This window comes from Lathamus discolor, chromosome 7 (genome assembly GCF_037157495.1).
Source record: "Lathamus discolor isolate bLatDis1 chromosome 7, bLatDis1.hap1, whole genome shotgun sequence".
Lineage (NCBI taxonomy): Eukaryota > Metazoa > Chordata > Aves > Psittaciformes > Psittacidae > Lathamus > Lathamus discolor.
Window position 1 is genome coordinate 19,156,768 of NC_088890.1, and position 27,881 is coordinate 19,184,648.

The 27,881-nt window shown below is 42.0% G+C and overlaps 1 protein-coding gene, 1 long non-coding RNA gene and 1 pseudogene across 4 annotated transcripts in view; 2 read left to right on the top strand and 1 right to left on the bottom strand.

The window, feature by feature from the left end:
* The window catches only part of ATXN7 (ataxin 7), an 81,767-nt gene extending 70,441 nt beyond the window's left edge, over nucleotides 1-11,326 (top strand). For all 3 annotated transcript variants that reach the window (XM_065687695.1, XM_065687697.1, XM_065687694.1), the window contains 8 exons: nucleotides 3,045-3,297; nucleotides 4,016-4,278; nucleotides 5,043-5,125; nucleotides 6,779-7,044; nucleotides 7,461-7,659; nucleotides 8,538-8,659; nucleotides 8,941-9,892; nucleotides 11,214-11,326. In XM_065687695.1, coding sequence (XP_065543767.1) covers nucleotides 3,045-3,297; nucleotides 4,016-4,278; nucleotides 5,043-5,125; nucleotides 6,779-7,044; nucleotides 7,461-7,659; nucleotides 8,538-8,659; nucleotides 8,941-9,892; nucleotides 11,214-11,231 — 2,156 coding nt within the window. In that variant the 3' untranslated portion in view covers nucleotides 11,232-11,326. The remainder of the gene's footprint in view (nucleotides 1-3,044; nucleotides 3,298-4,015; nucleotides 4,279-5,042; nucleotides 5,126-6,778; nucleotides 7,045-7,460; nucleotides 7,660-8,537; nucleotides 8,660-8,940; nucleotides 9,893-11,213) is intronic.
* Nucleotides 11,327-19,271: 7,945 nt separating this feature from the next.
* On the bottom strand, nucleotides 19,272-26,190 carry LOC136018480 (26S proteasome non-ATPase regulatory subunit 6-like; annotated as a pseudogene).
* On the top strand, nucleotides 25,496-27,679 carry LOC136018481 (uncharacterized). Its single transcript, XR_010614436.1, has 3 exons — nucleotides 25,496-25,843; nucleotides 26,018-26,087; nucleotides 26,645-27,679. It is a non-coding gene; the product is annotated as an uncharacterized LOC136018481 (long non-coding RNA).
* Nucleotides 27,680-27,881: the final 202 nt, after the last annotated feature.

Genomic DNA, 27,881 nt, shown 5'->3' on the forward strand with positions numbered 1-27,881 from the left:
TATGTCAGTCTGTCAATAAATATATTCCTCAGATCAAGACTGCCGTGCTAACACGTCTGGTTTCAAAACTATTAGCTTTCTGCAGTAAGGTGAGGCACCAGTAGTCTTCAGATGCTGTACAAAAGAGACCTTGAGCAGATTTCACTTGAAAACATGAAGTTTATAAAAAGACCAAAACAAATCCCAGTAGCAGCTCCACCTCTACGTAAGTCAACTTGAAACATGTCCAGGCAGGTTATGACAAATGAGCTGAAAAGTCTTTTCCTTTTGTTGATGAATTACACATGTCATGGTTATGTACAGAAGGAGTGATTGAAGGTTTCACAGACTTAGAACATCTCTTTCAGAAACTATATGTGTTCCAAATTGTATATCTGTCTGTAGAATAGAAATTCTCTGTTTTGTTTGGTTTTTTTTTTTTTGTTAGCAGCAATTTAAAACACTTACTTTTGGTATTAACTCACTTGTTTGAGACTGGTACTATGAAATGTTCATATGAGCAGCAGTCAGTAACATCTCAGTTCAGTACCAGAACAGTAGCCGTTGAAGCTGCCAGAAAAAAGTGTTCATATTGCTTGGATTAATAGCTGAGATGAATATTTTGTCTAGTTTATTGCTCATGATGGGATGCAAGGAGATATCAGTCTTACCCTAGTCCCTTCTCATCTGCCAAGGAAGTAACACCCTCTCTTCCTTAAAAGAAGCCCACATTGAACTCCCAACGATTGCATTAGTCATCCACTGGATTGAGATTATTTGTAACCGTGGTAAGAACTTGGGCTTTGAATTTTCTAAATATACAGAAGGTGGAAGAGAATTGAGCAATTCTTCTCATTATCTCACAGAGTAATCTCACAGGGTGTAGCATCGCTTGAACTAATGGCCCTCAAATAGTAACTTATCAAAGCTGCTCAGGGATTCTTGCCATTACTATAAAAAGACATTTGGCAATAAGCAGTACGTCATATTAGAAGCACAGCCATTTACTAGAATGTCAGTGTGCTAACGTACTTCACTTACAAACCCTTCAATGGCATCTGGTTCTAGAAAACTAAGTTTACTTTGAGTATCACAGATAACTAGTTCTGAACACTATCATTTTAAAGTAATTGTTTCTTGACATGGGTGATGCATAAATTCAGTGATTTATTTCTGTCAAGCATTTCACGTGACGTCTCGGAGCTTTTTGGTAAACACTAATTAAGAAGTGATGACTCTCTTGCAGAAGGTTCGTTAGGGTGCACCCATTGTGCAATGAAACAGAGAAACCCATCACGTGGTTCAGTCTCTGAGATGCTTCTTGACTGGAGTTTCCTACTCCAGTCAAAGCTCTTATGCTTTCCTCTTCCTTCCCCTCCCATAACTAATGAACATACTTAAAACGCTGCTTCCCCACCTCTGTAAGAAGGTTGCTAGATGTTAGATTCCTGTGTCTTCCTCTTGCACTGCTGGAGTCGTGACTTTTTTTCCCCTGGTTCTTGCTGTTGCACCCCGTTAGTCTTGCTTGCAGGTGATGTGCCTGATGACATTGGTGCAGGATTGGTGCTGACTTGTTTGGTGGCTTCCAGCTGTGAATGGAGTCCTTGTTGGTCATCATCTGAGTGTTTGCTGTATTGAGGATAGCGGGGGAGATAAAATTATAGAATGGTTTGGGTTGGAAGGGGCTTTAAATATCTAGTTCCAAACCGCTGACACCTTCCACTAGACCAGCTTGCTCATAACATGAAAATAAGTCATATAAGCAGAAGATGGATATATTAATTTATGTTTTCAAGAGTGTTACAGCCTTCCATGCTGGTTGCACTGGACTTGACTTTCCCTCTTGAAGTAGTTGTAACTTCATGAGTAGCCTGCTTCTTTCACACTTTACTTAAATTAAAGTCAAAATCTGTAAGGTGATCCAGGGGTTGATGGGTGGTGGATTTGGGCACCTTTAACATCACTTGACTGAGGAAGAGGTGCTATTGCTGTCAAGGTGGAAGGTGCATTTCCACTCCCCTGTTGGACCTGCTAATTCTTGAGTCTCACTTAGATCTGTGGTTTTCATATACTTGATTACCAGATGTCTCTTCAGCAGGTGTTGATTACAGAGATCATCAAGGAAACACAGGTGCCCAAGTATCAGTTGAGCAAAAGGTCATTTGACATGTCTATGTGTAGGCAGAACTGGGGGCTCCCTGGAGCTGTGACTGGGAATTCATTGTTCCAAAGAGCTACATTTTTATATAATTACAGTAATAACAATTATAGTAATTAATACCATTAAATGCATCAATTAATTACATACTTTATAGATTTCATTTAATTAATTGTAATTGCATTAATATTTTAACTGAAGTGGTGCTAGCAATATATTAATGTTAATGTCTGAACATTAAATAATTTATTTGCCAACACATTCATTGATGGAACCTGACCACTCTTAATTCAGATGTTCAGATTTTTTTTATTTTTTTATTTTTAGAGGAGATAGAAATCCTGTAGAATTAGTAAGAGGAAAACAAAGCAAACAAAAAGCAACCATCACAACACCCCAAAATCCACTGTAGTCAGTACTTCAGATACTGTTCTCAGGGGCGGTCTCACACTGAAGGTCTAGTAGACCATACCAAAAGGTTGTTGTGAAGTCAAAGTTAAAACATTGGGTCCAGTATAATATTGACCATTAGGAGACAAATCGTTACATTTAAGCTTGCTTGGCTGGAGGATAGGGGTCTCTCTGCTTTGTGTGTCTGAGGTCTAGGTTTCATTCTCACTTTCTTGTTCTGTAAGGTGGAAAGTGGGGAGTATTATTAAAAGCCAGGCTTTAGTGGCTGAGGCGTGTGGCTCCCAAAGTTAAAAGAGACTCCCATAACCGGCTGGGGACCAGCAGTGAGTGGAACCTCCTGGATTAGAGTGAGGCTTGAATTCTCTATGCTTTGTGTGTGGCGGGGACCTCCCAAGCTAATAAAGGAGAAATGTTAATGGAGTAAATGACAACATGAAATATTTGAGAATTCTTTCTGTGTGGGAGCTTAAAATTCCTTTTTCTTCCTCGTTTTCAGAAAGAAGACACAGCTCCTCCAGCAAGCCACCTTTGACTCCTCCCTCCTCTTCAGTATTTTCCCTCATTTCATCCTTCCCTTCAAAAAACAAAGGTAGCTGTGGAAGTGGGAGCAATCGTTCATCCAGTGGAGGTACTAGTGCATCATCATCAAATTCCAAGTTGTTGAAATCACCCAAAGACAAGCTGCAGATCAGCGGAAACAACAGGTTAATGCATTCGGTACAGCATAGCAAAGTTCCCCATGATAAAATGTGAGTATGCCTTTTGACAAAGAACTAAATGTTCTTACTTGCATAGACACTGCTGTATCAGTAGAATTTCTTTTGTGTTTCAGAGGAGTTTGGGTGAAACCACTTTAAACTCCTCCAGATTTTTTCCAGCAACCTAGTCTAAGATTATTACATGATCATGTTATATATATTGATATATATATATCTCATGATATAACATGACTGTTGAACAAGTACTCTTGCAAAGCTGCATCTTAAATCACTATAAATATAAGCCATTTTATTAGAGGCTCTTTATTCTTCAGTCTGTTGTGCGCACTTTGATCATAAGGGAGTTCTAGCTCCACTTCAGGTGAGTTTTGACTTGCACACATGAGATTGCACAACTGATAATTTACTGTCACAGAATGGGGCATTTCTCATGGGACACAGCTGGCTCATTCCAATTGCTTTGGTAATAGGTTTATTTGTGAATCCAAGTAACTGTTTCTGAAGTCTCTGATGACTCACTGGAATACTTACAAGAAAATGGGGAAAAGAGGTCAGAAGAGATTACAGACATGGTAAAAAATGTGAAAACAAAGATAAAAACAAAAAATCTGGGAATAAAGGAGGAAGGCCTCCATTTGCATTGTGATTAGATCAAAGTAGTGTTGAGTAATAACATATTAAGTACTTTTATAATTTATTACTATAATTTTGAATTTCTTACCCCTTGTCTTTTTTCCATAAATAATAGTCTGACTCCATCTGTCAAAGTGGAAAAAATTCATCCAAAGATAGATGGTGCCCAACTGAAAGCTGCTGTTGGTCCAACTTGCTCTACTACTGTGAGTTCCTCAATAAAGACTGGCCTTAATTGTCCCTCAATACCAAAGCCACCCTTGCCTTCCCCTGGACAGATACTGAATGGTAAAGGTCTTCTCTCTGTGCCTCCGTTTTTGGAAAAGAAACCTGAAGAAAATACAAATAATAGGAAATTTTTACACAAAAGATTGTCAGGTAATTGTTTTTAATTATTATTTGCTATATTCCTCTTAGTAGTGTATCTATAGAAACACATACACAGAATATATAGAAATAAAGCTTCAGAAGTAAATGAAACACTTTTATAACATTAACTTGTAATTACATATGGTTTATATGTTAGAATTTAAACCTATAACTGGATATGCTCTTAAAGAATACAGACAACTTGAAATGCGGATATTGCTTTTAGAAACTGTACAGACCTCTATGACTTGTCAGTTCTTACAGTTATAAAATTACATTGAATTACTATCTTTAAGTATTTTCCTTTCCTCCTTTCCATATGGAAGGCCCAAAATGTACATAGCAAATGGAATGACTAGCACCTTAAAAAATGGAAACCCTGTCTGACCTTTACGCTTTTTAAGCACAGTAACTTTGAGTGTTAGTGGAATCATAGAAAAGTTCTCAACGCCAAATAAAACACCATTTGTCACAGTTCATACTGGTGGTGTACTCTAATCCTAAAATGTAGGATCTACTCTTCCTTCAGGGTCCCTTACAGGTGTGAATTTCTCCATTCTGTTTGTAGACTTGAGATCTGTATCTCAGTACACTATAAGCTTTCTGAGAGTGTAGACAATATTGTGTGCAAAGTTATTGTGCAGTTTTATTGGTACATTTGCCTGTGTTGCATTTGAAAACAGATTCCAATGTGGTTAATTTTTATAATGAAAATAGATGTTAGTATTTCACAACGTCTTTTGATAACTTTTCAATACGTGTACCTTTGACAGAGAGAGAATTTGATCCTGATATATACTGTGGTGTCATTGATGTGGAAACCAGGAAACCTTGTACTAGGTCTTTGACATGCAAGGTAGGATATCTCAATCAGAATAAAATTATGTAAAGTTTTAATTCAATTTCCTGAGGAATATGACAGAAAATGGAAAACTCCATATTTCTGCTGTCAGTAATTACCACTGTAAATGGCACCTCTCAAAATATGTTGCCCAAAACCGAGAAGGAATTGGTTTTGAACTTCAGTTAATGATTTATTCAAAGACTTATTTCTTAAAGTAACTCGGAGATTTGTATTTTTTTTATAAACCTTTTAAACATGGATATTGACATGGGGCAGATTATGGTCCTTTGCGTGTAGGTAGCAGGAGGTCAGCATGATCTTTTTGGGGATACCTTTTGGGTCATAAATGATGAATTTTAAAATTCCTCATGGGCATTGAAAGTATTTGTTTATGCAGGATTTAGATAAATCAAACTCCTCTCCTTTCCCCCAGCAGAGTCGGCAGCAGATACTTAGGAGGCATTTGTGTAAATGCTCATGCTGCCTCATGTACCACTACAGTCAACCCAGAAATGAGTTTTAGAGTTAGTAACTCTAAATTAAACAACCCATAAAATCTTTTTGGTCAGATGAAGTGTGTCCTCTGGCTCAAAAATCTTGGGGAGTCAGATGCGGAAGAGGTATCAGTCCCAGGGAACCAAAAATCCAGATCCCTGCAACTGTGTAGTATCAGCTACTGTTCAAAGCAGCTGAACTGTCAGTAGGGGAATCATCTGGTAAATAAACCACCTACAGAACAAAGGTAAATGAAGCTGGTCCTGATGTCCCAGAGGAGCTGAACTTGAACACGTTGCCCTTTTGGAATTGCAGGGGGAGGCAATTGTTTTGCTACTAAAGGAGGGAGAAGCTTCAAGATTTTACAAGAGATCTAGGCAAATCAAAAATATAAAGTAGAAATGAAGTAAAAATGCTTCTCAGCAATTCCTTACATTATACCTGCTGACATTATTCCTGTTGGAATAGCTGTTTGTGTTTGAATTACATGATGGTAATTTTTACCTACGAAAATTGACCCAAGGAAAACTTTTATACCATATGAAAAAAGGTATTGTATGTGAATTAAGAATGCAGAAAAATAACTTCCATCTCTTTCACTTTACCTAGAATTTGTGCCATATAAACACATATGCTACATGTAGCATTCAGGATACTCAGAGGACTTTGAATTCTGTCTCACTCTGCTTTCTGCTCTATTGTTTTGCATTCCTTCATATCTATTTGATAGCATTAGTTTTTAAGGAGTGTATTATTATACAGGAGGAAGCAAAGTATTTTTACAAATATTTTTCATGTCTTTCATTAGATTTAAATATTGTGTTAAATATTTTTGTAAGTGAAAGTACATACTCAGTATGTTTGTTTGTGCAGTAGTTGGCAATTAAAATACCAGTGTGAAAAACATTTTCGGTTCTAGTCTTAACCTTAGAAGAACTTTGGCAGCTTCTTCTTTAGAAAGAAATTTGAAAGAAGCCTTTTACTTTTATCAGACAGGGATATCATCGTCCACACAGCAATCTTAGTTTGGTTTCTGTGATTCTTCCATTTATTTGCTACACCATGAATGTGACAATTTCCTCTGTTTCAGAGCTCTAGACACATGCTTTGAGTGATTGATTTCCACAAATCTAATAGCCTGGGATTAATGATTTATTCGTGGTTTTGCAGACACATTCCTTAACCCAGCGGAGGGCTGTACAGGGTCGAAGAAAACGATTTGATGTGTTATTAGCCGAGCACAAAAGCAAAACCAGGGAAAAGGAACTTCTTCGACATTCGGATCATCATCAGCAGATGCCCCCTCTCAGGGAACCACATCCCTCACCTACTAAAACTTCCCAGGAGCTGCACCAAAATTCTCATGGAGTTACTCTTACAGAATCAAAGCCTTTATTACCTAACAAACCCAAACCTCACCCCCCCAGTCTTCCAAGGTAAGAAAAACCTGCAGATCCCGTGGTATGAAATTAATACTGGTAGCTTCATCAGGTGGATTTTGAAAGAGTGATACAGATCTCTTGGACAGGGCAGAATTCTTGCTCTGGGCCTGGTGACTGTACAATTAGCAATGACATGCTGAGCTGTAACTCCTAGCAAGGAGGGTTTGATGTTTGAAATAGTAAAAGCAGTGTCAGCTGACTGCTGACAGTTCAGCAGTGGTTGGGCAATGCTGCTCTTCCAGGGGTACCAGACCCTCTGTCCTTCCTCTCAGTGGATGTATTATGAGACTGTGGAAAATACGGGAGATCTGTTAATGTAGATTTCCTTCTGTTGGTAGTAGTAAGCATTCAAGCTTGGAATTCTTAACTAGATTTAGTTCAGTAACACCTTTCCTGCTTGCCTTGCCTAGGCCTCCAGGCTGTCCAGCCCAGCACAGTGGAAATGCCCCTAGTGAGTCTCCTTCTGTCCACGAGTCCCCGCACCCTCCCTTGCCTGCAGCTGAGCCAGCATCTCGGTTATCCAGTGATGAGGGCGAATGTGATGAAAAAGAAGAGCCTGTTGAAAAACTGGATTGTCATTTTTCAGGTCATCATCCTCAACCAGCCGCTGTACGTTCCCAGTAAAACTTAACCTTGGTCTCTCACTGGCTCTGAACTTGCAAACAAATTACTTGAGGGGGGTTTAGGGGTTGTTTTGTATTGGGTATGCTTGGGGGCTTTCCCTGGATTTTAAGAAAATCATTTTGTTGCATAGTCGGCAGTGAAGATTAACTGTACTTGTAAAATAAATGCGCTGAAGAAGTATGCTTGCAGATCACTTCCTCAAAGTCCAAAAGAAATCAGTCCAAAAGAAATCAGAACACAAAACACTGAGGATCCAATTGGTAGCTGCTTTAAAGGGCTGTGGGTTTGGAATAAAAACACGTAAACAGTGCCCTTTGGGTGAGATGCTGTTATTGGACTTGATCCCCCCACCCCGCACCCCTCCCCACCCCGTTCATGCACACATTTTTTACTTCAGGTGCCATTCATCACAGTACAGGTAGCAGTGATGTGTTGGTTTAATAATCAAATCTTGACAAAAGCTTAAGTCTAAAAGCACAAGCTTTATTGCCTTGCCTGTATATAAAATTATCTCCTTTGTAGGAAAATACAGACTATGAGCAGAGAGCTGATAGCTCCTCAGAAGTAGATCTTACATGTGTATATAGATTTGTATAAACACAAACTAATATCCTTCCCTGTTCAATCAGAGGGATTTAATTTTGACCACTGCTTTTGGCCATAATTATGGGAGTATCAGAAGGGAAGAAAATGATCATAATAAAAATGGTGTTATACCGTAGAAATAAAAATTATATTTTTTTAATCTTTTACTTAAACATCTAAAAACATACTCATTTAGCAGGATTTACTTGTAAATAAACTGTTATTCAGTGAGTTGTTACTAAAAGTAGAAAACACCAACAAAAATCTGTTCTTTCCAGTTTTGCACATTTGGTAGTCAGCAGATTGGAAGAGGTTATTACGTGTTTGACAAGCGGTGGAACCATATTCGATGTGCACTTGACTTCATGTTGGAGAAGCATCTTAATTCACAGATGTGGAAGTGAGTAGAAGTAAAAGACTTCTTATTCTTCTTGGTATTTGTAGAAATACGTGAAACTTGTGGTCCTGGTTAAAGAACAGTAACTTTGTGTTCAGATTGATTGGATCTATAGTTGATAGACTGCCTTACGTATTTTTGCAACAATTAACTATCAGTTTAATACAATGTTAGTGGCATTAATCAGCCTCAAGATACACTTTAATGTAGCGTTGTTAGACTTGATATTATTCCAAAGAACAGTAGCTCCGTAGGTTTTCACTTGTTTTTCTGTTCACCTGTAGGAAAATTCCTCCAGCAACCAGTAACACAGCATCAGTTCGTGCACCTCATCGGACAAACTCGATGCCTGCTTCACAGTACGGTGTCAGTGCAGCAGGTTTCCTCTTACCCACCACGGTTATGTCATCGCCAGCATTGGTATCTCCTTCCTGCGTGTCTCTGAATAATAAATCGGTACCATCACATGGAACGACACTAAATGCCAATCCTGCTACTTTGGGTGCAGTGGATCCTGTCTGCAGTATGCAATCAAGACAAGTGTCTTCGTCCCCTTCAACACCTACAGTGCTTTCCTCTGTACCTTCACCTATGCCCAGCAAACCTCAGAAAATGAAATCCAGCAAATCTTTTAAACCTAAGGAATCTTCTGCTGGCAGTGGCACCTGTAACAGCACCGGCAGCGTCAGTAGCAGCGGCGGCTCAGGAAAGAAGCGTAAAAACAGTTCCGCACTGCTAGCACCTTCTCATTCCACAGAGTCCTTTAGGAAAAACTGTGTGGTTAACTCTGGAAACTCTGGGACCTCCTATCATCCGTCAGTGACAGCTTCGTCCCACAGCGTTGGCCTCAACTGTATGACTAGCAAAGCTAACTCTGTTAGCCTCAAACATGACCAATCAGGGAGGGGTCCTCCAACTGGAAGCCCTGCAGAATCGATAAAGAGAATGAGTGTGATGATGAACAGCAGCGACTCCACGCTCTCCCTAGGGCCATTTGTTCATCAATCCAGCGAGCTGACTGTAAATTCACACAGCAGTTTTTCACATTCGCATACTTCCCTTGACAAATTAATAGGAAAGAAAAGAAAGTGCTCACCTGGTTCAAGCAGCATAAACAGCAGCAGCAGCAAAGCAAATAAAGTTGCCAAATTGACATCGGTGAACAATGTTCATGCAAAACACACTGGTGCAATCCCAGGGACACAAGGACTGATGAACAATTCTCTTTTTCATCAGGTATGAAGTTTTCTCTTGAAGTAAGCCAGGATGGACATGCCTTTTCACTTGCTTTTGTTACATGTGTTCTTTTAATTATTAGCAAGCCAAGTCCAGATCCTATTCAAGTAAAAGATAGTTCTCTTATTTGTCCACTACTCATTAAGAGTGGGTTTATAGTACATTTTTGTAAACACCCTCATAAAGTGTAGCTTTACTTCTTGTAAACTTAACCTTAAATTGTTCCTTAGATGTTGCCTCTGAACTGCTCTTAGGTGAAATTCAGTCCTCACATTTAAAACCCAATGATTCTAAAAGTAAATCTTGCCAGCCAGCCATGGAACTGAGCTGTGTGTCTCAGCCTGACTTCTTGTTTCTGTGGCAGCTATAAACATTCTACTAAGTGGAACATAATGTTGCTGATAACAGAACTGTGATACTGTGATAAAATAAGCCTATTACCCCAAGGTGTCATTGACTAACTTCTTAGTAATAACGAGATTAAATCTTATGAATAAGATAGAAACCTTTTTAGCCAATAAAGGAAATCGATTTACTATAAAGGAAGCAGATCTCCTGAATATACAAGATCCCATTTTAAAATTTAGTTTAGGGGTTGGTTGGGTTGTTGTTTTTTTTTTAGATAAATTGCACTGGAAAAGTGATGTATTGGGAGAGAAAGTTCTTGTAAGTTAGGATGAGAGAGAATTTAGAAACTGGTGGCTCAGACTTCTTAACAATACTATTCAAATTGACTTGGAGGGGAAAAAAATTACTTGATACAGCTTGAGGAGAAGACAGAAGATGGAATTTTAGAACTAGACTTTGGGATTGAAAAGTTAAGAAAATTTTTTTTCCTCTGCTGCTGATAACCTGATGTCTGGGTCTGTGTAGGACCCAGAGGAAGGTCAGGAAAATCTGCTTCAGAATGGTTTCTTACTCTTCAGTTTCAGCCATAGATGAAGGTTTTCACCATTATGTTGTGTTCACTGTAACATAAAAGAAGCATTCAGAGTCTGAATTTCTTTTTGAACTTACTAGTAGTTTCTTTTTCAACCATGCAATATAAAGGAGAAGTGTAATTTGAGGTGAATTAAGGAAGGAAACCCTGTCTGAAATCATTGTAAATTTAAAGAGCTTTAGCTTGAGAATTGTCAGGTCTTGGAGGGGCCAACCTCATGTTGTTACATACAACATCTCAGAGGATACAGCCTCGTATGTATCGCATTGTTTCTGCTGATTCTTCCCAAAATATGCTCTTGTTATCCAGAAAATGTCTTTTAAGGGGCCTGCTCTAACAGCTGCCTCACTTATCCTTCTCTTTCTTTTGCTTGCTCCAAAGCCAAAGGCACGTCCCTGATAGCTGGATGCACCACGGTGAGAAACAAACTGGACACTTTTCACTACAAGCAAAACCTCCATCTGGATTTCTGGACTCCAAGATGCCTTGAGTTTTCCCAACTTCCCATGGTCCTCAGGTGTGGAAATCTACTGGACTGTCATTTAAACAAGGAATTTCCCTGAAGCCATGTCTGTAGCAGTGAATATACTAGAAATGGACACTGGATGAAGTTCAGCCACATAATTGCTCTTATCAGTGTTAACAGTGGTCTGGACTGTTTGCTACAAATCTGTGAGATTTTACTTACAGGAGTACATCATCTTGCCACTATTGGACATAGATTGGCTGGGCAAAGGAATGTTTTCTGGGAGGAAATAAACGTTACTGTGGACTTATTTTTATACTGATGGTGTCTTTTGTAGGTGATAGCTAACCAGATAGACACCCTCAATGGAGAAGACCCTGTGACAAGGGGGAAAAAATGTGTGAGGCACAGAGGAAAGAAAGCCCTCGAGAAGGGAATATGGCTTTAGTGTTCTTATAGCAATGTTCCTTTAATGGAATATAAAAAATAGCACAATTCAAAAACTACTCTGTTTTGCCCAGCCTTTTGCAAGTAATTTGGGATAAGAAGCTATCAGGAGTTTCAAAAAGACAGCAACAAAACAAAGCCAACAAAACCCAGAAAAAACTTGTTTGAAGCCATTGCTTACAAAACAAGTATAAAAATGTTGTACTAGCATGATACAAACCTTATTTTCTGTTCTTTAGAATAAGATTTGATTGCAGAAGAAAATAAGTGAGGTTTGTTTTTTAAAAGAATCCAAAACCATCCACCAGGCAAAGGCCAATAACCTCTAAAACTCTATGCCCAAAGAACGTATTTATTGACCTATGCTGTATACCATAGGCCTTTGTTATTTGAAAGGAATAATGTGTATTGGTTAAACGAGGCTGGATTTGCCTTCCAGCTGGTAAAAACAGCCCTTTTTAAAGTATTTAAATATTTTCTAAGAAAACTGATAAAAGCCAGTTTCTTTATGCCTTGTTTGTACAACTATGTCTTTGACATGTTATGCTTCAAAACCACTACCCAGTTCTGGAATAAAGGCCAATTTGGCAGCAGAGCATCCCTTGCCTACCCCAGGCTTTCTCAGTAAAGGGGCTTTACCCAGTTTTATATAGTCCAGTCAGTTTTGATGAATTATTTTTCTCTTGCTCCAAAACACCTCAAAAGTGAATTCCACTAAAGGGCTTATTTGTCATGATTTGATCCACTTGGATGTTTTTGTTAAGGTTTTTAAACATCAGGTAAAGTTTCAAAACTGACCTAAACTTTCATATAGGGGGCAAAGCAAAGGAAAACAGATTCCTAACCAAGAAGATAGGGGTTTTTTTCCTGCCTTAAAGGGGCACCAGCTATTGCTGAGAAGAGACAATCTGAGCCTGTCCAATTGTTTGCGTAGCCCAGCCTTCTCCCCGGTTCTGGTGGCAAGTAGGAAGTACATCAGGGAATCCAAAGCCACTCTGAGTAGCAGTTGCGTTAGTTGTTTACCTAAGGATGCTTTCAGTTTAACCTGAACTTGCTACGAAATCATTGTTATAGCAAAACAACAAGAAGCCTCTATGCAGACACTTTAGCTTTGAATTGATACAAAAGATCACATTTGAGAAAGCAATGTACTTAGACACTTATTATGCAAACTTAAATATAGGCAACTTTTCAGGAACAAAAGGATTTGTATTTAATAGGATGCCCTGTTGAAAGGATTGTTACAACTGCAATTGGGATAATGTGAAAGGAACCAAAGTGATAATGCCACAAAGAGAAATTGGAGTGAAATCCACGCTCCGATGAAGCCCCTGGGGCAGAGCTACCATGTCGGGATAGCGCCAGTCACAAGTGCAATTTGACTCTTGATAGGCACAGAGGTAAAGGAAATAGGAATTTGGCCAAGGTTGAACATTAGCGAGTCTGTGATCCAGCTCTCCTCTGGTCCTTGAAGGTTCTGTTGATCTGAAAGCATAATGGCAAACTCATGCTCCTTCGGTAGCGTGCAGCCGTGTTAACATTGGGATTCCCCATCACTGCTTCTGCAGTGCCTGTGTTGCTGGAAGCCATTGGGAGTAAAGAGTTAGAACATCCTAAATCCTGTCTGCCCTTGAGCATAGACCTGCTTCAATATTATGTTTTCGATCTTGGTTACGAGCAGAACATTGTTCCTGAAGCTTTTTTTATCATCACGTAGTTCTTACTGTAAATAATTAAGGAAGCTTAACAATTAATTTTTTCCATGCAAAATGGAATTTGCAGTGGCTGGGTTGTTTCTAGACAGATTTTGGTATTAATTTAAGAGATACAGTTTTTATAAATCTTTCCAACTTCGCATTACGACTCCTGCAGTTTTCTTAACCTACAAAATTGCTGCAATGATGAACAAAGAATTATACAAGAAAAAAAAAAAAAGACAAAAAAAACCATACTTTTGTATCTTTATTTTGGAATTTTCTTGTTCTATTATAAATATTGAAGTATCCCTATTGCAGAAAAGACATATTTTGTTAATTGATTGTACATATTTAAATATGTATTTTTGCACAGGTCTTTTTTTCTTATATCCAGTTTTGGTACAATTGAGATCATCTACTATTTATTTATTAATTAATTAATAAAAAAGAAGAAAAAAAGTACAGGAAAAAAAATAAGCAAAGCAAATACCTGTTTTTTTTGTCATTTGAAGTGGTTCACTGCCAAGCCAATAGCTCCCAGGCCTCCTCTGCAACGTGAAGGGATGCCTCCGTGCTGTGAAAGCTGTGTCCCTCGTCCTTGTCTTGGGAGCGGATCCATCTTTGCGGTTGGGTTCTGCCACAGGAACCTGGGTGCAGGGTCAGAGCTGACACGGTCAATGCTGGCATTGCTTCTCAGTTGCCTCATTCCCAGATGACTACATTTAGTTTCTAAGTGACACACTGCTTCTCTCTTCCCTTTAGTGTCCGTGTGTGTGCGTCGTGTGTGGGTCTCACGTGGTTTCCAACTAACGGAAAAACTGAAAGTGCCTGATTAAAACTAGTTTTAAGCTTGGACTGTTCATAGACAGCTTCTCCTTAAAAGACTTGAATGTTCAGTTGAAATTTTGGAGCTTGCTTTTTCCACCTGTATATAATGTATGTGTGCATGTATATATATGTATGTGTGTGCGTATATCCGTGTATATGTGTACACACATACATATATATATGTTTTCTGAAATGAATTGAGATGACAAAGCAAATGATGCTGGTGACTTTGTTAAAACCTTTTTTCATTAGGATACCTTGTGTTGGAACAATCCCATTGATAACTTGTGTTTAATGTAATGCCAAGGGTTTGGAAAATGTGGTTTTAACCAGCTATTTCAGTCTCATTTTGGGAAAAGGGGAGTATGGTATTCATAAATAATCTAAAAGACGGTCAAAAGAGTTGGTATCCAGGAAAACAAAACAAAACCCCAAGTAAGTACCTCTTAAAAGCATTCAGAAATAGGTGTGATTTCCAAATGGCATTTCTAAGGCAGTCGTCTTCCTGTAAGAGTTCTCTTGCCAAGGAATCTCTCTCTTTGTCTTTTACTCATTCTGTCCTGGAGGAGGGAATTGGGCTTAGAAAGACTCTTATGTTTCGCTGTCCAGCAGGAAAGAATCATTTTTACCTTTTGTGCAAAGATATTTTACGTTTGAAAGATGATTTTAACATGAGCACTACATAATGTCAATGTGAATGTAGGCCTTGAAAGCGTCTTGCTCGGTGTTGAGCCTGGTTCTAAAAGCAATCTCCTGTGTAAAATGTGTGAATAGTTTGATAATTTGTATACATAATCAAGAGCATCTGATCAGCTGAACCCTGTGTTGGCTGCTGTATAGTACATGAACAAATGTCATGAGATAGAAAAAATTACTTTGGATATTTAAAAGAAGAAAAGAAATATATAGTCTATTTGTTTTGTAACAAGTTTCTGTAAATAAAATAATTTATACTATTTATAAGAAAAAGTTGTGCTTTGCTTCATGACAAAAAGATTAGTTTGTTGAACAAACATGTTACTAAACAAGGCAATAAAATTAGGACTTTTCAATAAATGAGGTTGGTTGCATGGAATACATGATATGTTTCTGCTTCATTCTAAAATCCTTCACCATTAAAAGGAAGAACATTGCCTGTGGTGGTGCCTACGTGAGCTGCTTTCAGAGGATTGGATCTGGGCAAATCCTGCCACCGCACCTCAGCATCGCATCTGTACATCCTGCGGGGCTGGGTACCTCGTTCTGGAGGTACCTGCCCTCATAGTCACTGCAGTATTTCTCCTGTACGGAGGACGTTTTTGCTGCTTAAGGTTCATTCTTTATACTGTTTGTTTTCTAAATCAAATCATGAGAAGCAGCTTTTGCAGCCCCAAATGCCGTGTGTGGAATGGTCGCATTTCCTTTTTATTTATGTGGCTTTTTCCCCTTCCAAAGAAGTATCTTTGTGTGTTCACAGTTCGAAGACCCGGTGTGTGGATTCAGCTGGCTAAATACTCGTTCCTCTGGGTGAGACTCGGGACTCACATGCAGTGGACAACTCCTGAGGAGCGTTTTGTAGAGCCAGTTAACTCCTGCTGGTGGGATCGGGCTTCCTGGTTACAGCCGTGGCGATGCTGCCTTCTCCCTCCCTGCTTTGGTTGGGTTAACAGCAGTAAGAGCAAAAGTGTCCTTAGTGTTTAGAATGGATGCTACACGATACAAACAGGGCTCAGGCAACAGGCAGGTTCTGTTTTGTCTGTGTAGAGTACTTTTAGTATTTCTACATTTACCTCTTGTGTTGACTGAAGGTTTTGACTCGCCTGCCTGCAAATCTCTGTCTTTCCAGTAGCAGTTCCTGGTATCTGCGCTGTGCTACGTGTTTGGTGCTCGAGCTGGGTGTGCTGAGCTGCACAAGTGATGCACAGGGATGGCAGCTTGCACAGCAGCAGGACAGGCAAGTGTTCGAGCTGTGTCTGCATCAGAGTTGGGATTAACTTCACATTCAGTACAGGGCTCAGTATCCTCTAAAACTCGGAATGGTGGAGAAAGAGAGGGGAAAAGGTGTGTTTATCCCATAGAACCCTGAGCTCTGAGGTTCCACAGAGCTCAGGAGGTTTGCGGTGTCCTCCCACCAACCTCAGGGCAGAGAGTGGAGCTGCCGGGGGGGGGTCATCGCTTCTCCCAGTGGCTCAATTGGTACAGGAAAGGGGTTTGTCATTGAAAGTACCTTCTGATGCTGTGCTGGAGCAGAACCCAGTGAACGTGGGTTTCACTCACACAGGCAGAAGCAGTTTCTGTCTTGGCACTGACTGTCTCACAGGAAAGTACTCCAGTTTGTATCAGGAACAGTTACTTGGTGATGTAGGAGTTTGAGAGCAGGGCCTGCAACACAGACTCGAATGTCAGAGTTTCTTGGTGTGCACACCGTATTTCCAGTGCCCCTTGCATTTAAAATGGAAGCTGGGGCTGTATCCTTTGAACCTGAAGGCATCAGCTGCCTTCTGATGTGTTGGGCTCAAAGGTTACAACCTAAATCTCATCAGTCCTGCACCCACAGCACTTGCAGCTCTGGATGCAGGGGTGTGAAGCTGGCGCCTGTTAACGTTGAGGCCATTATTTGTACCAACCACTACCAACACCAAGAGCTTGCAACTGGCTTTATTTAAATGCAAATTCCTGTTGGTTCATTATTACCATGCTCTGCTGCAATAAATAATCAAACACATGTGGCTTGTAGGATCAATCCCAGGACTCTGGATTTGACTGAATGCTTTCCTCAGTGCTTTGGCTCAGAACTGTGTCAGCTGCTGGATTTGTTCCTAAGAAGCAGCTCTGTGGGATCCTGGTTGGGGAAAAGCAGCATATACTTGTTTTCTGGCCCACCAAACTTCAGGGGAATCTTGGAAATCTTTTCTGAAGTTGTTCAAACTGGCCTGGATTCAAATCCTATAGGAAAGGATGGAAAGGGGGCTGAAAAATGCAGTCAAAAAGCTTTGTCCAACCCTGTGAGAAATGGCTGCAGCTGGCATCTGCAGCCAGATCGGTACAGAAGCTTTTCCAGCATTGGCTGGGACAATGCTTGAGGTGCTCTGATCATCCTCCATTTTGCAGCTAAGCTCGCTCGCTCCCCCTGCCCTGTTCCCTGCTGCAGCGCTGGACCTTCAACTTTGGAGCCCAGTGTTCAGTGAGAGAAGAAATGGAGCTAAAGAATGTTTGCACACAGAACAGATTTCAAGCCTGTTGTGAGCTACAACAACCCTACAACACCCCAGCTCCTGTCCTTCCCTCCTGCTTCCCCACAGCTCTCAACGACAGAGCAAGGTGGGAAGTGGCTGCATCTAAATCTGTCTGCTTCTGGCCACCTCATCTGAAGTGAGCTTTGCGAAGTGAAACTGGAGAATGGCATTAGTTCAAGGGACTGCATGAGCTTAAATTACGAGAGGGAATGTACAGCTTTGGCATGTGGACTATAAATCCATGGAAGGGTGTCAAGACCAAGGCATGAATGGCTGTGTCTGGAGCGCTGCTCACAATCACAGGGAAGTAAATGGAAATTGTGAGAAGAAATAAACCAGTGGTAAAACCAACATGACCATGGGGTGGTGAAAGGTAACTTGAAGCTATTTCGAGGTTTAAAGGGAGCCGAAATCTCATTGCTTCTGATTTGATGTGGAAATTGAAGTAACGGTTAAAAATGGAAGAATAGGAAAAAACGTGCTTTTGATCAGCCCAAGGCATGACCACCCTGAGCCCTCAGCATTCCTACTTTATGGAAAGAACTAGGTACCAAATCGGTTTTTCATTGCAGGAGAGCAATATAGACAGCTGCTTTGTGCATCCAGCTGTGGACTTGAGGAGGTGCTGCCTACAACCATCCAGAATTGTGTCCCAGTTCTGAGCCGGGAGGCTGAACTGCTGCACAAAGCCTTAACATTGTGCAGGTAAAATTGTCACGACTCCTTCCTGCCAGTTCTTGGCCCAAAAAGCTTTGTCAAGCAGCTCTTCCTGAGTCCTCCTTCGCAGGACAGGCTGAGATCACAATACAAGCAAGGCAGGACTGTCAAAGGGGGTCTGAACAGTGTTTTCACCCACCTGAGCAGAGAACATCAGACTCTGAAATGCTTGGCTCCCACAGGGGGACCATGATGTCAGAGGAAGCTTTTAAAGTTGAAAGCTTTGCAGATACCTTGCAGCACACTGGGAATCTCTGGGAATGCTTTAATTTTTGACACAAAGCAGACATTTGGGGGGTTTTGTTGGTTTAGTTTGTTGTTGTTACTCTTAGCTACATTAAAAGAGCAGCAAGATTTCTCCTGAGTGACGCCTGCGTTAGCCTCATTGTCTCGAGTCCCTAAGTGCAGTGGCATCAAACAGAACGAAGTCACAGACTTTTTTGGGAAGAGAAAAGAAACCCCCAGCCAAGCCAGGTGGGGGACAGCTGCTGCTGTAGGCTCTGGCCCAGCCAGAGCCCATGTGTCATCAGGATGGCAGCAGCCTGCTTGAGACCTTTATTCCTCAGAGGCTGTTGTGAAAGACATGTACCCCCCACCCCATCAGCATCTGATCAGTTGTGTCGAACTGCAATGGGATCTTCTACTGTTCCTACCATCAAGTTGACATCTAACAGAGGAAGGAATTACAAGTGTAACGCTTTGCTCATGTGCTAACTTTGTTTTCAACAGCTAGCAAAAGTGTAATCTTCAGGGAGAGGCTACTTCAGGTAAAGGTGTTCCCAAAGTTACAGTCCTTACAGGTTTTGTGGTTGTATTACAGCTTCACCACAGCCACTTGTATTCTTACTCCTTCTCCAAACAGGAGTTTGTCCTGCCAGGAGTGCACAATCTCAACTAAACTTTTTGGCTACTTTACTATTATACAGCTGATCCTTTACACCTTGGATTAAAACACAGAAGTGTTCAAAAAGCAAGCACAGAACCACCACCACCACTGGTTCTCCCTGCTCACAGATCTTTGACCACTGTATACACAGTGAGGTCAAGAAACAAAGTGTATTACAGGGGATCACCAACTGTATCATACATTTAATAACTGAACCAGGATCCATACACCAAAACAGAACATTGTTTTACAGACTGAAGTGGAAAGTGAAAACACTACCTCTCTTGCTAGTCATGGTTTTCTTTAACCTACAGTATAGCAAATTATACAATATATTTATAGGTTAATTCCAAAATGTTTTAAACATCTGAAGTTTGCATTCCCTTGCATTAAAAAAAATACATATTAATTACTCTGGGAAGTTTCTGAACTCTGTTTAGCAGCAAATCTCCTTTCTTGATGGTTTCTTGGTACTGCCAATTCTTGCTATCAGGCCTAGGAATTGTGAGGGAGAAAGAAAGAGAAGTGAGAACATATTTTACACAAAGCCACTTCCATTTCTGTAGTAAGTGTCATCAAATGTCCAGAATTCAACTGGGCTGTCAGGAATTGTCAGCATACCTGTTAGTTTCTACAATCTCATTGTCTATTTTGCAGTGTAATCGCCCTGCTGCAATGAATCTTGAAAGCTCCCTAGGTAAAGAAAAGAAAAAGCAAGTTGGTTAAATGATGTTTCAGCACGGACTTGCAGACCCAGCAGCACTGAACCTGCTGTTACAGACCAGCAGTGTCAACACACTGTGTTTCTGAAGCAACAGCCTATATATCTTCATCAGATATCTTCTTCCTCCTCATCTTACTAAAGCTTGGACATTACATACAAGAATTCTAGTGATCTGAATACAAAACATCTTAGTACCTTCTTCTCAAGCCAAAGGCTCATAGTTGAGTGAGTGAAATTTATCACTTAGCTCATCATCAGCTACCCTTCAAGTGCAAAGGTAGCAGCAGTGCAGTGTGCCTACTTGTAATTTATCCTGAGGTAAGTAACTTCAATCCATTCACAATCAGCTCCTTAGGAAAGCCTCTGAACAGTTCCCTACTTTGTAGTAGCTCCAAATATGCTGCTTGTTTTAATTACTGTTTTGCTTAATCAGCTGGTGGTCTACAGCACATTACTGATGGTAGAAGAAAAAATTCCTGTGATCAACAATAAGACAAGTTACCACTTGGGAAGCATAAGGACTAGTATGACTTTTGCACATTTACCTTTGTATTGAAGGTATTTGGTTTCTCTTGAAACACCTATTAATTAATTTCTGAGTATTTCAAGCAGTATTCACCTTTCTTTAACACTTTTCTATGTTTCTATTAAACTTCTCTATGAAGGAATGACTCTGGTGAAGGCATTTGAATCAAAGTTTCCTGTATACAGAGTAAAAGTCAATCTTCCCCTTAGTTCTCATCCTGATCTAAATCTGTTGGTTTTACACTAGAAGAGAATTGCAAGTTGAGACTGCAGAGGATGTTTGAAATGAAAAACATCAGATCCAGTCTATGTACTTGAAAGCAAGTAGTAGATAAGGAGACACGCAGGGTTTGTAAAATGCGTGGATCCCCAAAGTTATGAGTTAAGTTTTGGCACAGACTGCACTAAAAACATTTTCTTTACCGAAACATAAGGTTTGCTTAATTTTAGCCCAGCTCTTGCACAGAAACGTAACTTGGCATGGTTAGAATCAAAGCAGAACAAAGGTTTTATTCATAATTGGATCATTATAAATAATTCCAAGATGTAAAATGAGCTCTTTATGAACTTAAAAAGCCAAATAACTTACTGATCTACGAATTCTATACTGACTCCAAATGCTTCTGCCATGTATTCTAATGTCAGTGACCGGTAGGACTCTAGGAGCTGGCTAGAGGCATGAATTCTCATTTCCTGTACTTAGTTTCAACAACGAGGTGCAAAGAGCCAATCCTTTTTCATCTCTTGCTCTACAACAGCTGAAAAGAATAAGAAAAGGAGTCAGTAATCTGTAAGAAATGGAAGGTATCAGCTACTTAGATAAACCAGGGAACACCAGTTAATAAGTAACCAGTGTGGATGTAACTGTATTGTGTTCTTGCCCACTTCAGGTGTTCCACACCAAAGAGAAGTAAGTTTATATAATCTGCATCAGTCCCAGAACCAGAAGCAGTGATAACATGCAGACAATGTTGTGGCAAAGCTAGTGAGACCCTCTGTCAGCATAGAGGACACCACCTCACTAAAGGCAAGTGCTGGGCCCTGCTGCTATATGGTGGGAAACAAACAGTACTTGGTATGTAACTACTTGAAGAAACGTTGCTCCCCAAAGCTGTGTGAGGAAGTAAGATTCACTTTCTTGTACTACCTCTTAAATTAATTACTAGGATTTCCAGGCACTGAAGTAACTTTTACTCCCACCAGTTTTAGTTCACAGATAGTCGTAAGGCCAACAGTAGAAAAATGCTGCCCTTGGCTCTCAGTCTCATCAGTCTTCCATAAAACGAAGGGTTCTTTTTTGCTCTTCCTAAGTATGTTATTCTCCTGTATTCAAAATCTCACACAGGAAAACGAGCAGTCCGAGAACTGGCAAGAATGAGAGTTTTCTGAAAAGCTTTCCTTCAGTGTCACTCTTTTACATACAAACCAGAGCCAAAAGCCAAAGGTAAGATCCATGAAAACCTTCTTCTATGTAATTTATTTTGCAGGCTGAGATTTCAGGGGCTTTAGTCTACAAGTCCTAGAACTTCTTTCAAAGATAAAAACGTTCAAAGCTTTCCCATCTGATCCTGCTCTTCATGTCAGTGTTGCACAGCCATTTTCAAAATGCTTTTACACCCAATCAGATGTGCCTTTTCAGAAGGCTCACTGTACATGAAATTCTTCTTTGCTTGTTTGAGAAATCAAACAGCAGCAGATTTTAGGTCACTGTAAAATAATCTCTTTTCTTTCCTGCGTAAAGTAGTTCTAGTTCTGGACTTTAGATACACAACTGAAAGTTGTGTCTGAATCTGAAACAAGGAACTGAAGCACCTGTACTAGTGTTGCAGGCCAAAACAGAGCCTTACCTAATGACTGGAATAAAGGCTGAATAGCGGCATTCGTAGAGAGAAAAGAGATACTGTCGTACAGCTGGCAAACTGTGTAACGCTTCCAGAATCTCTGCTCCTTTAATAACCTGAAAGCAAACAAACATGTTTAAATACCATCACTTTCAGCCCAGAGACAAACAGATAAACTGTGCTGTCACCTGCTTTCCTTACCTTCTCCCTGAGGTCGGGCCTGTCTAATGCAATCATGCTGACATAGAGAGTGTATGTCACAAATGTTTTGTAATCCATCAGTTCATAGGATGTAAACGTTGAAACTGCGTCAAGGAAGAGCTCAGCTGCTTGCTTGAAATCTCGAACAGCTACACAGTAAAGGCCCTGGTACACTTTGAGACGGTTTCTCCTGTCCCAGTCTTATTCTTCTATTAGACTGAAAATAGAATAAAAAGCAATATTTACTTACGTAAATGCATTTTGTAAAGTACAGTAAACCAACTACTATCATGTGATTAGAGAAGGAATAACTTGTTTTCTGTTACAGCTTGCTGACACAGTCCAGAAGGCTTTGTGACAGGGGCAGGAAACTGGCTTCCCTGGGACAGGACAGATGCTTTTGCATGGTGTAAGCTTCAACTGAAAGGAAAAGTTTACAGCCCCCTAGGTTGTGCCAACAGTCTTTTGAGATATGCAGGCAAATACTGCTGTCAGCCTTGGCTGTGGCAATGTATTTACCCTGCCTTTGCTGCTCAAATCACAGCCGTCCAACTAGCAGCACAGAAAATACCTGAAAGTTAATATGGTTTTAAGAACCATACTAACACAAAACTGATGTGGCTGTGAGCAGGGGCACAGGCAGAGACAAATTCTTGTTGCTGTGAGAAGACAACACAAAAAGTCATGGCCCAAGAAACATGGTAACTAGGAAGACTCCCTGTCCCCTCTGCCTTGGTGTCTCATGGCACGAGCAGAGACTGGCAACAGCAGCTTGCTACAGGAACTGCTGAAATTCCAAACCTGGAAACACAGGGACAAAGAAGCTAGCAGTGGAAATGCAGAAGGAATGACTGCAGCGTGTTGACACTGGGCTCCTGCTTCCAGAGGTAAAACTGACACTTCACAGAGCCAGCTCCACTGGCAGCAGCTGCATTCAGCTGGCAATTGTACAAGCTAATCACACACAAAATTGTCTTTTAAGAACAAAGAAGTGGGAGCAAGGGGTGAGCTACAAATTCAAATCAAATCAGTTACTAGAAAACAGACGACACAAGATATTAACCTTTCTTTTCTCTTCCCTCTCATAAAAAAAATGCAGGTATAGGAAGAGTTCTGCTACAAGGTATCACCCACCCACCCCCTGTGAACGTCTCGCAACCAGCCTTAGTCATTTCTTGACAGCAAGGTGTTTATCTTCCATTGCTTTTGTTCCACTTCATCTCAAAGTGCTTTAGTGCGCTCAAATGACTGAAGTGATACCTTTTTTGCCTTCTCAATGTTCCGTGTGATGAGGTCGTTATCCATGTGAAACAAGCCAATCCTTAGGAGATAGAACACGATATCCAGACGATGCCCCAGTGCCACAGTTTTGTCACAGGTCTTGCGGAAGGCAGTGAGAGCCCCCTCCTAACAAGACAGCATTTTCTACTGTAAGAATGCTACAAGCACCTAGAATATTCACAAAATGTCTGTTGTAAGTTCCTGTGTTGTCTCCTGCTGATAGTCCTGATGTTGTTAGTTACCCACAGAACTCTAACATTGAATAATCTTAAAGAATCAGTTTAAGTCAGGTTAAAAGAGGTGATTCTAATATAACTTTTAAATCTCTATGAAAACCTACTCTGTGCCTTGATTTCAAGTTTTACTGTGTAAACACCTTAGAAAAGTCTGTAAGACCACAAGGAAAAAATAACGTCTGCAAATGGAAAATGGTGTTCTTACAAGGGCTACTGAGGTTTTTTTCCCTGAATTTCAGTAACACCCTCCCCTATTCCCACTGTTCCCACCATGTTTGAGTTGTGCCCTAGAGGAAACGCACTGTAAGTCACTCAGTGCTCAACGTGCCTAGCTAAAAGGATTACAATGCAGTGGTTTTCATATGAGTCCACAAAGCCTCTGCATGCACCAACCTTGTTCCCAGTCCTGCACAGGTACTTGGCTTTGGCCATCATTGCATCTCAGATCTCGCTCTCCCCCAAGATCTTTTCTGCATCTTCTAATTCATTGTCCAGACGTTTCAACTCCTCCTTGTTGGCTTTCTTCATTTTGTTCAGCAGCTCCGTGTCCATCTGCCACTCCAGAGACTTGCAGAGTGCTTCATAATACGGAGCCATGTCTGAAAGAAAAGCAGGAAGGCTTCTACTGCTGACTGCTGCAACAAGTGTGTTTCTAGAGCAGGGCACTGGAGGACATTAGGACTGCTCCTCAATGCCAGCTAACTCCTGTACGATCAGGTACCTATTAAATCCAGACGTGGAACAGCCAGTGTTTCTGTACTGTCACACTTCTTTTCTGACCCTTTTCAATCACTGCTCCTGTTTGCACTTCGTAACACCACAGAATAGTTTGGGTTGGAAGGGACCTTCAAAGCTCATCCAGTCCAACCCCATGCAATGTGCAGGGACACCTCCAACTACATCAGGTTGCTCAGGACCACATCCAGCCTGGCCTTGAATCAGGCACGGTGCATCCACCACCTCCCTGGGCAACCTGTGCCAGTGCTTTAACACCCTCATGGTGAAGAATTCCTTCCCCACATCCTCCCCTCTCTTAGTTTAAACCCATCACCCGCGTCCTATCACAACAGCCCCTGCTCGGTCTTTCCCCACCTTTCTCTTGGGCCCCTTTCCAGCGCTCTGCTCCGAGATCACTGCCGCACAGTACTCAACCCCTGCCTTGTACCCCCCCGGCACGATACAACAGCGGTCACAGCCGGGGACAGGGCACCCCCCAGCCCCGCCTACCCCGGGCACTCAGACCGGCTCCTGCCCCAGACGGACACGCAGGGGCTGGAAGGGGCACACAGGAGGTTAACGGGGCTCCCCTCAGCCCGGGCCGCACTCACTGTGGAGCCGCACGCTCGTGGGGCGCGCGGGGCCGCAGGCCGAGGAGGAAGCGGAGCTGGGCGATGCGGAGGTCGGGGTTCTTGGGCAGCCCTTCCTCCTCCCGGCTCTCCAGCGGCATGGCGGCGGGACGGAACCGGGGTACCCGAGGCCCAGGCGGGCTCCGGGCGAGCAGCGGCGGCGGCGGCGCTGCCCAGTGACTCAGCCGCGACGGACGGAAATCGGCGGGGCGCTTCCGCCTCGCAGCGCCCCCTGGTGTCGCGGAGGCCGGGAGGAGAGGCGCGCATGGGCGGTGCGGTGGCCGCGGGGCTGCGCAGGCAGCGCAGTGTGCGCGCTGTGAGGACGCGCAGGAAACGCGAACGGGGCACGGCTGCGAACGCCCAGCGACGGCTGCAGGGACTGAGTGTGACCGGTTGAAGCGGTTGCGAACGCCCGGTGCGGAGGCGCTGGGTCCCGTTTGCCGGTGGGTGCTCTGCGCGCAGGGTCGGGAGGTGAAGCCTAACGAGGGACCTCGGCTTTTGCTGGGGAAAACGGCAAAAAAGGAGGTCCCAGTCCTCGAAGTCGTAAGAAAGAGGTGGGGTGCGTCCCCCCAAGGCGTGCCTGTGGCTCAGAATGCAGAAAGCAAGTAAAAGGGGCTTTAACCCCCTGTGGTTTGGTTATATTTCATCCGGTTGGGACACACCCCCCCCCCCCATCACACCCGACTTCTGTCCCACATTCCCGTGTACTTTTCATCCAGCTTTTCTTCACGTTTTCCCATCTTTTCATTAAACACCTGTACGTTTGCGTTTCCAGACCGCACACAGCACACACTGCTGGTACCCGGGTACGGAGCGTGGCACTGGCCAGTGCCCAGCCAAGGCGGGTGAGTGGCAGTGAGGTCTGGTGGCCCCATGTGTCCCCCCGCCCCATCAGCCCCACTGCCTGCGCACTAGGGGCTGCCTGCGCGCTGGTTGTGCCGGCTGGGGGCTGCCTGCACGCTGGTTGTGCCGGATGTTACCTGGATGCAGCACGGATGCGTCTTCATGAACTTGCATGTGAGGAGTTTTCCTGGGCAGCGCTGGGGGAGTGGGGCTCCTGCAGAGGGGAATTTTGGGTGCCCAGGGCTATCCTGTGGGATGCAGCATCCCACCCAGCCTGGTTGGACCACGTTTCCTTGCCCAGCTGGGCTCCTCCAGACACTTTATGGTTTTAAATAATGTCTGTTTCTGGGTTTTAAACACAAGGCTTTTTGTTACTGCCTCTATTTGGGGGTTGGTTTTTTGGTCTGGGTCATGGGATAAACCATTCCCTTGACTGTTTTGGCACAGTGTATTCCTAAGATTGGCTTCTTTGTGTTGGGTGTGAATAATTCGGTCTGCTGCATTTTTTTATAAGTAAGTGCCAATATCTGATTTGTTGATTCTGATTTTTTCTTCATAGAATCACAGAATGGTTTGAGCTGGAAAGGACCTTAAGATCATCCAGTTTCAACTCCCTCCCATGGACAGGGACACTTCACCCTAGACCATGTCACCCAAGGCTCTGTCCAACCTGGCCTTGAACACTGCCAGGGATGGAGCATTTACCACTTCTTTGGGCAACCTGTTCCAGTGCCTCACCACCCTCACAGTAAAGAACTTCCTCCTTATATCTAACCTGAACTTCCCCATTTAATTTTAAATCCATCACACCTTGTCCTGTCACTACAGTCCCTGATGAAGAGTCCCTCTCCAGCATCCTTGTAGTCCCCTTCAGATACTGGAAGGCTGCTATTAGGTCCCCACGCAGCCTTCTCTTCTCCAGGCTGAACAGCCCCAACTTCCTCAGCCTGTCTTCATACACTTAAGTCATTGGCTTGTACTTCTGATGTTTTAGAATGAAATACAGGAGAATCAGCGCTTTAAGTTAAGCCGCTCCTTTATTTCTTTAAAAACGGGGTTTTTTTGGTCTTCATTTCTTACTTTTTTGAGATGCAATCACTTTTGCATTGATTGCATGAGAAGGAATTGCTTTGATGTTTTCCAGAAAACTGCACAGAGATCTTCCACAGCAGCATTTATGTTACTTGCCTGTTGGCCTTTACATTTCCTCAGAGACCTATTGATTAGGGGGTTTATGACAGACACTTTCAGGCCTCTTGCATCTTTTTCTCTTGAATCTTGTCCCCAGCTCTATTTCTTGGGCAGTGTGCCCCAGAGCTGAGGTGTGCTGGTTGTTCTTCTACATTCACAACTATTAGAGCTCTGGCCATTCTCACTGTACATAGAAATACCCATGTCTTGTCAACATCGCTGTGTTCATTGCAATTCATTGTGGCAGTAAAAGCCACAGTTTCTTTATGTACTTTGGCAGAAAAAGTGTTTTATTCCCCTGTTTCTGAATTCGCCACTTTTTAATTGGCCCCAAACTAAGTTGCTCTGTGGGAGAAAAGGGGGCTGAGTTTTCATTTTCCTCTGTGCAGTTCATGCTAAAAGCTTGGGGTTTGTTTTGTAATGAAACACTAATTAATAAACCCCATCCATCACTAATTGTCTCTAAATATTGGCTCACATTTTCATATTTATGTATATATAAGCAATAACTGGGAGCAAGGGAGCTGCCTACGCAGACATGATGCTCAATGCTAAACATGAAAGATTCAGAGAGAACATTTACATCTCAATATTTATATGAAGAA